Source organism: Limulus polyphemus, unplaced genomic scaffold (assembly GCF_000517525.1).
Source record: "Limulus polyphemus unplaced genomic scaffold, Limulus_polyphemus-2.1.2 Scaffold3286, whole genome shotgun sequence".
Classification (NCBI taxonomy): domain Eukaryota; kingdom Metazoa; phylum Arthropoda; class Merostomata; order Xiphosura; family Limulidae; genus Limulus; species Limulus polyphemus.
In genome coordinates this window covers 35,052-49,067 of record NW_013668896.1, presented here as the reverse complement: position 1 = coordinate 49,067, position 14,016 = coordinate 35,052, and the positions used below count along the sequence as shown (strand labels likewise).

General features: G+C 35.4%; 1 protein-coding gene across 4 annotated transcripts in view; it reads right to left on the bottom strand.

The window, feature by feature from the left end:
* Nucleotides 1-14,016, bottom strand: part of LOC106469070 (DNA polymerase kappa-like) — an 85,410-nt gene that overhangs the window by 45,159 nt on the left and 26,235 nt on the right. For all 4 annotated transcript variants that reach the window (XM_022397473.1, XM_022397476.1, XM_022397475.1 and 1 more), the window contains 3 exons: nucleotides 13,697-13,849; nucleotides 10,338-10,731; nucleotides 8,301-8,425 (listed from right to left, as the gene is read on the bottom strand). In XM_022397473.1, the coding sequence (XP_022253181.1) occupies nucleotides 8,301-8,425; nucleotides 10,338-10,731; nucleotides 13,697-13,849 (672 nt within the window). The remainder of the gene's footprint in view (nucleotides 1-8,300; nucleotides 8,426-10,337; nucleotides 10,732-13,696; nucleotides 13,850-14,016) is intronic.

The following is a 14,016-nucleotide window of genomic DNA, read 5'->3' as shown; positions in this document are numbered from 1 at the left end:
CAACAAATGAGATGACATGGCCTTTCACCCTTGACCCATTTCGAAAGGGTTAACTGACTTTGGAGAGCCAGCAAGCCCCTCTAATCCCTTCTGAATAAAAAAGGAGACATTTATCAGACAGTGAATGCAGGATCAGGAAACAAGGTACAAGTGCACAATGTGGTGGAGACTGCTGTTCATCAAGGTGTGGTCGTATACCAATGAGCAGAGAAAGATTCAGTGCCTACTAAACCCACCCACCATGGAGTCCTACGAGGGGATGCTACAATGTCAAACTAGGGTTAACTGACTTTGGAGAGCCAGCAAGACCCTCTAATCCCTTCTGTATAAAAAAAGGAGACATTTGCCCTAAAGATTTATCAGACAGTGAATGCAGGATCAGGAAACAAGGTACAAGTGCACAATGTGGTGGAGACTGCTGTTCATCAAGGTGTGGTCGTATACCAATGAGCAGAGAAAGATTCAGTGCCTACTAAACCCACCCACCATGGAGTCCTACGAGGGGATGCTACAATGTCAAACTAGGATGCCGCAGCAACACCAGGGTTTCGTGAGCACTATACCAAAACACCAGCAGAGAATGCTCAACACTGGTACTCAATTGACCCTAGCCCAATAGGACCAGCCGATTGACCCGGGGGGTCAAGGCCAACTGTCTACAGGAATTCAAACCCAAAGTGCAGTGCCCCAGACACCACTCAACCACCAGGATCCTCTCCTCTCTTTCATGAATCGTTATGCAAGGCAAACGCATGGGTGGATGTTTAGTTCCCCAAGGAGGTAACTAAAAATACAGAACCTTCCTTGGGAGGTCCCCACACCACGTACAGAAATCCACCTCGAGGGGCAGAATACTAAGTTTATTTATTATATCTGCTATTGTGTGGCTATATGATGTGAAGAACTGAATAGTGGCCAATGACACTTTTTTTTTCACTTCACCTATCCAGTGTATAGGTTTTTATTATAATGACTACAAAGCACATTCACACCAACAGTATGGTTAACACAAATGGTTATTAAGTGACCTTATTTAAGTTCTTACAAAAATATCAAAATTAAAAAAAACTTGACAAGCTACCTTCTCTCAATAGTTTATCAATTCAAACGTAGGGTAGGCTAGCACAGAAAACCCTTGTGCAGCTTTGCACAAATATCCAAAACAAATTAAACCAGTAATATGATTTTCTTAGAATTGCCTCTATTTTTTTGTGATGTTAATTAAACTTATATATTGAGATTCATTTTATAAAAACAGTAAAGAAATTTAAAATTTAATTCTGTTTGCGGTGTAAGTGATTTATCTAATTATGCAATCGGAACGTAAGGCCTTATTGTAAACTCTGCCTTAGATAAAGCTAATTTTATGGCTTTATGCTATATTTTATGACAGATTGACTGCACTGGGAACTTTCTCTTGAGTGCACCACCATGGGACATGACATCCTGTCTTTACCCATTTAAGCTTTGGCTGTCATGTGCCACTGATGGTGCACACTATAATTTAAATAATAACAATCAAATGATTATATTATTTAATTTTTTTTTTCAGCCTAATATTGCCATTTTTTAGAAGAATTATGAATATTTCACAATTTTATGGCCATAAAAAAGGGACATGAGATAAAATAATCCCTACTATGGATGATAATAGTTCTATCCCTATTATATTACAGTCTTCATAACAGTTTTCTTATTTATGAAAAGTCTCAATTTGGGTTTTTTTGCTTTAATCATGTAACTTTGTTTTATTTCAGTTGTCCTTTCAACATGGCATTCATGCTCCACCAGTGGTACATGATGGAAGACATGGCTTTATTATAGCCGTCCATATAAAATAAATACTTCATATAGGACTTTGGAGGAACAGTTATATCTTATGGGTGCTGTGTACCACTGGTGGCACATGATGTCGTGAACGCGTTAAGATTAATACACCTATTTAAAGCTTAACTTTATAGTTTTTGAAAGGAGAACTTGGATAAAACTTTGTTAACTTTACTTTTTGGGAAGAGTATAAATGTTAGAATGATTACATGAACATATAATCTTGTGCATATTGTGCAGTCTGGAACTGAGGACCAATGAAGTGTAAGAAGAAGATTGTCTGCCGTAGCAAATTCATCAATCCTAAGATGACCAAGATGATGGCAAAACCACTGAAATACTAAAGGGTAAACTCTGGAGAGAGAGGCCAAGGATCTCTGGAAAGAGAATCTGTAAGAATGTTCATGACAGGTTTAGATATATGTGGTGAGAAGGGGATCTAAAAAGTAGAGAGACTGCAGCAAAACATGGGTTGTGAGATTGAGTTCCTTTCTGCTTGTTAAAATACAACACCACAGTAGAAATGAATGAAGCAAAAGACAACAGTGAAGTAACAAGTGTAGGAGCCTTTAAAACCATTCTGTACTGACCAAAGTTCCAAAATATTGATGTGGGAAAGTGATTCCCCAATACAGCACTCTAGCCCTGAGAGAAGCACCCGTTAAGATGTAATTTGAAAGTAATTGAGAATAGAAGTATGGTAGAAAATTATCTGAGATAACAGGGCTGAAGATAGATACTACTGACAGACAACATGCCATTGAAGGTGTTTCATGTGAGCACAATCCAAGGGAATTCGCTTTATAAACAGAAGCCATCATCCCCAAATCACAAAGATCTTTGACAGATGGAGTAGAGGAGAGAAGTTGTTACACAGAGACTCTACAGATAACGAAGCAAAAAAGTGCCTTGAAAAGTTTTTATCCAATATCCTGGATGTATCAGATACTAAGAAGAGACTTATACTCATAATAATCCATCCCAGATAAGAAGCTAATTGGGTGGTTGGTTAAGTGTGAGTCAATAACTAGAGGAGATTAAGCACGAATAATATGATGAAAATTGATAGTGAATATGTGTAGAAGATGAGAAAATGCTTTGACTACACAGATGAAGGCATAAGGAGCTGAAGCCATACCGAAAGGGAGGGCCATGAGTTTATAATCTACACCTCAATGGTAAAAGCAAAATAAATGTCAAGAAGAGAGATGAATCAGGATGTGTAACTCTCTGAAATCCACTTTTGTTATCCAAAAAAAAAACTATAAGAAAGGAATTTCCAGATAAAGATTGGAATGAGAATCTCCCAATTTCCTTTGTAATACAAACAGAGAATAATTAAAAAACCTGGGGAAGCTTAGAGTACCATTTCAGTAACTCCTTTCTGTTCAAGGTTTGAAACTTCCCGATTCAAAATTTTAATACATATTGGATCAGACAGAAGAGGAAAGAAAGAGCAGAAAGTGGAAGGGAAGGATGAAATTTAATAAAAAAAAACTGAATTTAAGAACATGATGAGATGAATTCTATATGCATACTCCAACCTCCCTGAAAAATAGGTAACTGGGAAATGAAGTAAGTCATTCTCTGGGTCAAATAAGCCTACTAAGCTAACTTCTATGTCTTGTAAAATAACTCTATGAGATAAGAAATCAAAGGAACAAGCAAGCCATTTGGTAACTGAGACAAAGTGAGTAAGAGCCGCAGAAAGAGAAACATGTAAATCAGACACTTTCTCCTGAGAAAAGGAATCAGAAGAATAGCTTAAAGCTAAAAACTAAGCTGATGACGTAAGTCATATAATAGGCATAATTAATGAGGGAAGGTGAAAATACTGATGAGGAGGCAGATTGCAAGACCGCCAACCTAAAACAAAAACAACCTGAGGTTCTAAAGTTATAATTTTCCTATACTGAAAATGTATTTCCGATAGGTACTTACCTCCTATTACATAAATAGCTATTCTGGTTCAGTGCTGCCCTCTATATGCAAAATTTTGTTGCACATGCCACAAGTCTTGAAGCTCCCACCTATCTTTGAATTGAGTGACTCAAATGCATCTCACATGAAAATCATCATGTGACAACCCTCCACCAGTAAGAGTGCAAAACACTCTTTGACATGTGACTCCCTCTATTTAATTCTACAAAACTATTGCTTCAAGTTTTGGCAGAAAATGGAAGCAGTGATTTTCAATGGGGAGGAAGGTTGAGAGGAGATAAGTTCCTATCGGAAATACATTTTCAGTATAGGAAAATTATAAGTTACAATAAGATACATTACTTCCACTCACATAAATTACTAGAAGTGGAGTGATTGGTGCAAGAGAAAGAAAGAAGCATTATTTGAAAGTGTCTAAAGGAGACCCCCCAAAGAGTAGATCCTGGTAGTAGAAGATCATACATCGGAGACCGCACCACTTCTATACCAGGTATATTCTTTGCTGATTGTGGAAAAGTGTCATATATATAGGCGGAAAGACAGAGAAGCACTTCCAAGAGGGAGAGATCTATGGTAAGATAGGTATCTAAACCATATGATGTTTATTAAACTCAATCCCAGAAAACGTAAAAGTGGGTAAGAAGAAGAAAAGGATATGCCCCTAAATGAAGAGTGGTTAGGTTGAGACGGACTGTACATGGCAAGTCAACTATATTTAAAACCCATGCCACTGGGAACCAACATCCATGCACGGGTAGGATGAGGATCATATCGCCGGAAAGTCAACTACAATCCAAAACCCAAGCCACCAGAAACCGACATCCGTGTGGGGGTAAGAAAGAGGATCATATGATGAGCAAGTCAATTACAGTCCAAAACCCAGCCATCTGGTGGGAGTAGGAAAGAGGATCATACTGTATTCACCTCAAGTTTATGAGATCGGAGGGAATCTCATACCCCCCTGACCCATGAACGAGACACATGATAACAATGTGAGAAATTGATTAATCGATCTGGGAACCCAACATCTAGCATCAAAGAGATGTCTGTATGATATAAACCATCTCATTTAAATTTAAAATGACAGGAACTGCCCCAAGTGCAGTAACATCCTCAGAATAATAAGAACATTGAGGGATAGTGGAAGGAGAAGAACCGTAGTAATCTGCAAGTACCTCCATCATGACCAACAACACGAATGGAGTAACAAGAGTATAAATGAGTGAGGATTTATGTTGACTGGTTCAGCTTTAAATACAAAGCTCAGCCCCTGTGAACCTACATCCATGTGGGGTAGGATGAGGGACCCTAATAGAATGGGTGAACTGCAATATTGACAGCTCACTCCATTGTTAAACAATGGAGGATATCTTATCATCTACACCTGCAGAACACCCCCACCCTACTCTCAACTGAATGGTTTTATAATCATTTATATATATTATTTGTATTTCATTAATATATTCAGGAGGATGCCTCTATGGTCAACCACCCCAGCAGCTTGGAACTGGAAAGTGGTAAGGACTCTCAAACTCCACTAGAAGAAAATGGGGGAGAAAAAACAGTGGAGAGTCTGGATGAACAACAACACCTGAAACAGTGCAATGCATGACCACAAAACCCTATTTTGAAAAGCAGACCATACTATTTATTCCATACAATGCATGGCTGGGATAGGCAGCTATCCTCTTCTGCCGTGAAAACAATGAAGTAACTCACAGCATGTACTAAACAGAGGTCATCTGGATTCTACCAAAAAGAAATAAGGAGGATGGTAAGAAATGAAAAAGTGGAAACAAATATACTACATGAGCCACTAAAATGTTGGTTAATAAAATCGATCCAGAACAAAAGAAACAAATCAAGCCAAAACAGTTGAGAAAACCAAAGCAGTACTGGCCAGGAAAGATCAATCAGAAAGATCTGAACTGGAGTGACATGAATTTGGGGAAGAAGACTGATGGAAAAACTACCATTATAAACAGGATGTAAATCTGTCTGAACTTAACAACAGCCAGGCTAAGTGGATGATGAAACAGAGACCAAAAACAAACAAGGTAACTAACTAGGAATTGATAAAAGATTCAAAAACTTCATGTGGAGAAGTACCCTACAAGAGGCAGAGCCGCCAAAAATTAGGAGGATCAAGATATCACTCCTACGGAGAAATTGTGTTGGGACTGGAAAGTCAATTAACGAGGACAAACATCTGGAATACCACTCTCCAAAAGACATATGTTAAATGTGTGGGTTCAAAAAAGGAAATCCACTGTTAACAAAGGGAACAAGAATGAATGTCCACTTGGTGAGTGATATAAGTTGCCACTATCAAAAGAGTCAAAATGAAACAGGATTAGTGAAAACCGCACAAGAGGAAGAGAGTGAACTAAAGCACCTTGGACTGGTGGAAGTTCCCAGCTGTGAAGAGGATAAGACCTTTCATCTGTGCATCGTTGACCTAAACCCTCCTACAAAACCACACCCCTCACCTTTGGAGATGAGCATCAGGGAAAAGAAACAGAGGGGAGGAAGCAGTAAACCCAACGTTGTAGGGGATATGTTCAACTATCAACACATATAGAAGAAGAGGGAACAATGAAAATTAAGAGGGAAAACCCAAATTAAAGGCTTGGATAACAGAAAACTCCTTTAAATACATTTGAGGAGAAGAATGGATGGTCCCGGTGGAGGGGTGTTTAAAAATACACACCCCAAAGAGACTAGAATATGAGGTATGTAACAGGAAAAAGAAAATAAAAGTGATTGTTATAAATTAAGTAAGTGTATAGTAGCAATAGCATATGTATCAGACATGTATGGAAGAAAAACAATATAGTTAAACTAATGATGGATATACCAGTAGATTAATTACACTATTTACAGGCAATCCTAAAATAACAAAAACCATGGTAAGCCTAAGTGAATGGTATAGGTGAAAAGATACAATTAAGACTAATTGCTAACCTGAACTTCAATATGAGCATTGATCAATCTAACAAAAATTATGTTATGGAACTAAAATAACTACAAATAATAATATTAAACATAAAATTATTCAAAAACCATAACAGTATAAGGTCTTATCTTTCCAAAGTTGGCAGACTGTATGTCATAATGTGTGGGCCCTTAAAATCAAGGCAAGGCCCGAAGAAGGTCGGCTCTTTGGATGATCAATCTTCTGATGAAGTAAAGCCAAATATCTTCCAGCAGAGTACTGCGACATAAAGCCTGTGTAAATGTGCTGATAGAACATATATAACCTCCCGAAGTGGTAACATAGAATTCATAATGCAAAATGAATAACCAAATACAAATAAATAAAAAAGTATTGTAATGAAATAAAAAGTTCTGTAATCGGGTAGAAATATAAAATAATTCCATTCGGAATAACTTAACAAGTTACAAATATCACTACTGTATAATAAAGAGTAAATTTGTTGAGAGAAATTAATACAAAGATATGGAAAAAAGAAAAAGAAGCTCTTGAAGAGAGCACAAACTAAACGTTACAACACAAGTACTTCCAAATGAGAAGTGATAGTTTGGTAGAATTGAATAGAGGGAGCCACATGCATCAAGAGAGTGTGTTGCACTCTTATTGGTGGAGGGTTGTCACATGATGATTTGCATGTGAGATGCATTTGAATCAATCTATTCAAAGATGGGTGAGCGCTTCAAGGCTTGTGACATGCAAAAAATATTTTTGCTTATAGAGGGCAGCACTGAACAAGAATAGCTATTTATGTGAGATGAGGTAATGTATCTTACTGGAAGTTTCAGATATCATACGAAGACACTGCTGAAAGGCCAGAGGAATAAAAACAGGAGGCAAAGGTTATACCTCGGAATTGCACAGATTTCTAAAAGCATCAGCCACAACCTGAAAGTCAGAAGAAAGTGGAAAAATAAAGATTTCAAAATGAAACCTTGTAATACTACACTAGAACATTCAGGTGCAACAGAAATTGATACAAAGGTTACAATGTTATGTACCTGAAAAATAAGAGAAATAAATTCAGCAGAAGCCTCATCAGGACAAATCCTGCTTCTCATACGAAGGTGAAAAAGGATGTGCAAAAGAACCAGTTTGTTCACGAAAAAGAAAGGGGCTGATGACCCATCAAACTACCATCTATACTCACCAGGGAAGCCCACAGAAATCTGCAGGAATAAAGCTTTAAAAGAAACAAAGATTTCTATCATTGAGGGAAGCATTAAAAGAAGAACTGATAGAAGCATTAACTGAAGTATTAGCTTCAAAATTCACCACAAAAACTATTGCATGATGTGAAAAGCATGACTTTCAACAAGAAAAACCTGAGGGAAAACAGAATTTATGTATGATATACTGACAATAAGTCATGTGTGTAAGTGATGCATACTCTGCACTGCTTTCAGGACATTCAGAGATTTGAATCACGTTCATTGAGAGGATGAGAGAAAACTCAAGAAAAAGCTTTCAGTATTTCAGCAGTAAGACTACCAGATTTAAAAACGTAAATTGACACACACAGATATATATAGTAACCTACTTTTTTCACTGGTAAAGTAGTTATAAAATCCTTTACAGCTTCTTTGGTAGATTGGAGGCAAAACTGTCCATTTGGTTTATTCTTGTCAGAACACACCTTTGCAAGCATCATGTTTGGTGCAATACCTGAAAACAAGAGAGATTACATCAGTATCACAAAAATCACTCAACAGTAATAACTGTTATGTAATAGTAAAAATGTGGTCTTCTTGCTCTGACATTTATTATATTTGACATAAAACCCATGTCCAAACATCCACTACCAGAACTTTAAAAACTTGTTTGGAACAACCAAAAATATGACCAAATTACATAAAAACAAATACAGAAACCACTCTATAAATAAAACTATCTGGATGTAAAAATGATCTGCCAGAAAACTCATTACATCTTGTACAAGATAAGCTTGCATTATAATCAAAGATACATACCTATAAGGAGACTTAATGCTTTGAAACCCAGCACATGCAAGCAAGAGTGACCCATTACATTTATATAAGCCATGTCTGTAGTGTTGTTAATGTGGTTCTTACATAATGATTTCATCATAGTTTCAGAAAGCTCAAAAAAGTCTTCTGAACAGGTGAGAGTTCCAGAATACTGTTCTTAGTATCAGCTCTTGTGAAAGCCACACACTTTGCAGCACATGATCTTCTAAAACTGCTCCCAGTGTCATGTATTAAGACATTTATGAACAACTGAAATTCTGCTAAGAAAAGCTCAAAGGAGGGATTAGAAGCCAAATGCCATCAAAGAGTCAAATCCAGCTCTTCCACCTAAAGATGGGACATACCCAGAGGGGTATACTGAGCTTTTCTCTGAAGTAGTAATTTCAAGATGAGCCAATGAATACTCCCAGTAGTATGAGGAAAAGAGACGAATGAAAGCATGACCTGAATTTCTTCACGATTTATTCCATTCTCATGATGATGTCAAATCTTCAATGAATGTAAAACCAAACTCAAGATTGAGAAAGAAACAATCATTTGTTACTATTTAGATAAAGATGTAACACTGACAATCCTGTAAAAAAGGATATGGTTCAGCTGTGAGAGACCAGAAGTGAGAAATTCAATTAACAATTAAACATATATAATACCAAGGAACAAGTTATACGAGAACATGATGATAAACACCAGCAATGCCTATTTTGGACACCCACTGATCTTGCAAAGATGCCCAAACAACTGAAGGTCATACTTAATTTGGAAATAAGGTAAGTAAAGGAATTTTCTAGGATACAAATCTCAATATAAGTCCCTCAAATAATTCTGATTAACAAAAATATGATAACGGAAACCCCGATGTGAATACAGAACTTAATCAATATCCCCTTGGGACAAAAACAAGGGGAATTCCCAAAGTGATGGTAGGAAATAGGAACTAGTGATAATAGGTATGAGATTCACGAAACTTTAAGACTCACCTAGAGGGCTATAAAAACACAAAAACCAGGACTTTGGTCTTCCATATATTTAGAAACTTCACTAATCTTCCACTTCTATGTACTGCAACCTCTTGAGTATGTGAAGGGTTATCTACTTATTGCTGAAAAGCTTGCCCAACAAGAAGAGTCTAGAGAAATCCTTACATCTAGCAAAAGGATTAATCCAGAAAAATTAAATTAGAATATATAAACAAAATATTCCAAATGCACAAGAAAATGCCATGAATATTAATACAAGCCAGTGATCTTGGGTTTGAGAGTATCACAACAGGCCAAACATAACTAGTGGGTATAGCCTGAAGCACAAAAATTCATCATAGCATAGACTTTTTGTGTCAGGAGTACAAAATACAGTTCAGTTAAGAAAGTGCATTCTAAACAAAAAAGAAAAGCAAAAATATTTCTATGTGCGAAAACCTTAACCTGACCACTCCAAACTTGAGTTGGAAGTTGTGAAGATGGAAAACACCCAGATGCACACTAGTTACAAAATATTAATTTATTTGCCGCTGACAAACAAACTCAACATTTTTGCTGAAACATAATTATCAATAAATTTATAATAGTCTCTGAAAAAAACTGAACACTTACCAGCACTTGCAGTCAGTTGAGTCTTTTGAAAAATCCTATGTCTAAGTTCTTTCACAACCATTTCTACTATGCTATTTGTATCTAATTCAAGATGTCCATATTTTAAAACTTCAGTAGTTGAGTCCTCAATTTTATCATCAGCTAGATTCTGTTTCACAAGTTGCTGCTTTCTTTGTTGAAGAAAGTCTGTTATATCCAGATAAGCTTCATCTAGACTCATGGGAAGGAAGTCAGGGTCATAGTCTCTCATGATTTCTCGAACCTGCTTGCTTACCTCAGTGTACTTCTTAAAATTACAAGGCACAATAATTAAATTTGGACACAGTTTCTTGGCAATAAACCCTGGCATTGCAGCTCGAACTCCAAACTTTCTTGCATGATAATTAGAAGTTGACTGGAGAAGAAAAATAACAGCAGTTATAGGAAAAAGGAAATGTTTGTCATATCAAAAAAATATATCTTAAAATTTTTGAAACTGGTTTTTACATTTAATATAGGCATAAAACCTATGAGACAGAATAATAGGGGAAGTAAATCAGAAAAGTTTGAATTAAAACCAACTAGTTTAAATCCATTACACAAATTACTATGCACGTTAACAAGACTGGTTAATAGTGATATTACACAACTGATGAATTAATGCAAGACTTTTATATTTTTTTGCTGGTTTGCTATACATATTGTGCTAGACTTAGTTTATTTTGGTTTCAACTTTCTTGAAATTAACTTCTGTGGCTAGTTTTCACTAGGATTGACTAAGTTTGATGGCTACTGAAAAGGTTGTAAACATGATTTTATTTTTATCTATTTTTAAACCTAAGTTCAGTATTAAGCTTTTAATGCCTATAAAATACCGATAAATAATCTACAAATTGTTTTTTACTAAAAATCCAATGAAGGTATCTATGTATGGCAAGAGTCGAGCAGTTAACATTATTTATTAATTACGTACGAGCACTGATTAGTGTCATGTAAAATAAATTATTCATCAAAATATCTCTTTCAGATTATTATTATTTTCAATTATTCCAACTATCTAAGTAATTTAAATATTGCCATTACAATACCTCATTAGTATTTTGGCTTAATTCAAACTTGTTAACCTTCATCAATTGGTGTCAAGACTCTTCGAAATAATTAACTAATCCAAATTAGTGTTTTCCAATTATTCAAGCTATCCAAGTAATCAAAATATTAGCTATTACTAAGTCTGTTGATGCAAATGTACATGAGAGTATGTATGTATTCTCTTGTACATAACTCATGAATACAAGTGTGTGGCTTAGTGGCTGTTGGTTACATAACTAGCCACAGTGGTGCCTGTTGTTCATGTTTATTTCGTATGTCTAAATAATAGTGTAGCTTCAACTTAATATATTAATTTACTAGAAGCTACAAACATAACCAGTGTTACACAGGATAAGATTGCTTTTATAAAAAAAGTAACAGCAAGTTAATATTCAATATTCTTTATCCACTCAAAAAATGTTTATTACTGAATAACTTCCTCATTTAACAGTGTTTTTCATAAATTACTAGATATGATTAGCATAATAATATTTACTACAGTTAATCTATTCACATGAACAGGACTCTTATTTAATTATAACTCTCTCTGGCTAGATAGGAAGCACTGAAAAGGAAGCACAAAAGTCTAGCTAATGTCATGTGCAGCTTAAACACTATCTGATAGAATAATCTTTGAGTTCTTTGATTATCAAATTATCAGCAAGGATGTGTTTCAACAGTTTCTTCCAGCTTGTACTACAAAATGTAAGCATATTACTCTTCTGACCTAAAAACAGTCTTATGAAAATTTGTAGGGAAAACCCCACCAAAGAATATTAAGCATCTTTTCAGCTTGTTACAAGTTTTGTACTACATTGCATATATGATATATTATTATGTACAACAGTTTAGGATTAAAAAAGTAACTTAATCCTAAATTGTTGTACCTGAAGATGTCTATCATATTAAATGAAGGGTAGTTTGAAATTATCTTTAAGAATAACCCACAAGAAGCTAAACATAAGAAAATTAGTCTCATGAGAATAACTGATTACTTTAATGTAAATTGTAGGGATGCACGGGTATTGGGCTACCCGGTAATACTTGGCTCCGGCTGATTGTCGAAGTTATGCATCTAAGTCCTAATCTTTGTGGCAACTAATGTGGTACTGAAAGTTACAGTCAATAATTGGTTTAGTTATAAAAAAATGTATTCTAAGCAACAAAAACTGACCGCTCGCTGAAAGTTGGGGATTCAGAGAACAATAGGGGTTATGGTTTGAGAAGTTGGGGCTGGGCATTGAAAGTTGAAAGTAAAACTTGAATGTTCTGTTGGTGATTATTCGGTTAAATTAATAAATGTCAATTTTGTTTTTGTTTCTTTTTTTTTTAGAGGGGGGAGGAGGCAAGGGAAGAACTCAGTAGACACCCAGCCCCGCCCAAAGCTTAGTGCCCGGGTTTCCAGACCCGGGATTCAGCACAATTTTACTACCCGTGCATCCCTAGTAAATAGTAATGAACTATGTTTATTCAGTTAGCAAATTCCACTAATCACCAAAATCAACATGTGGCATATTAAAACTAAATTCATATCAAGCAGTACATGTTAGTTACAATGATAATAACTAAATATTTTCCAATATTATTATCTCTTTTCAAAATAGTGGTCTTAGTTAATTTCATTTGCAAAATAAATCATTAATGGTGCAGTCGTAAATTGAGGTTTATAAATGTATAAATACTGTAACTACCGTATTGTCCCTAATTATCCCCCCCCCCCCCGGTATTTTTATAAAGCTTACCTTGTGTGACAACAATAGTAATCCAACATATAATCCACTTTATTACTGTAATTTTGACAACAATAGTAATACAACATATAATCCTCTACTATAATCCACTTTTTTACTGTAATTTTGACAACAATAGTAATACAACATATAATCCTCTACTATAATCCACTTTTTTACTGTAATTTTGACAACAATAGTAATACAACATATAATCCTCTATTATAATCCACTTTTTTACTGTAATTTTGACAGCAATAGTAATCCAACATGTAATCCACTGTTGTTGCCATACTTTTGATTTGAAAAAAAGAGAAGAAAATAAACATACACACACACACACTTATTAGCATTGAAATCAGCAAATCACATGTGAAAAATTAGCCTTCCCCCCTTTGCAGTTTGCAATGCCCCCAGGAGCATTAATTAGAGACAATACGTTACTTTTGTGAAATTTCTACATCTGCTTTGACATAAAAACAATGTATACATAAAACTAGTAAATGCAGGTCAGTTAAAAGAATTCTGTTTAACAGAGTACATTTAATGTAAGCAACTAACCAGCATTGACAAAGATCCAACAGCCATAGGTATTTCTTTCAAACTAGGATCATCTCTCATTTCCACTGCTGCATAAAAAGCATCCATATCAATATGGACAATAGTACGTGAGAGATCCCTTTCCTTCTCAAGCACTAGAGTAAACATATCCATCTGAAATTCAATAAAACAAAGGTACAGTTTATTATGACCCAAAAGTTAATTACCGTATTTTTTGGTGTATAAGATGCACTTTTTTACCCCAAAATTTGATGTCAAAATCTGCCTGCCTCCTATACACCAAAGGTATGAATAATATATATGTATATATATATATATAT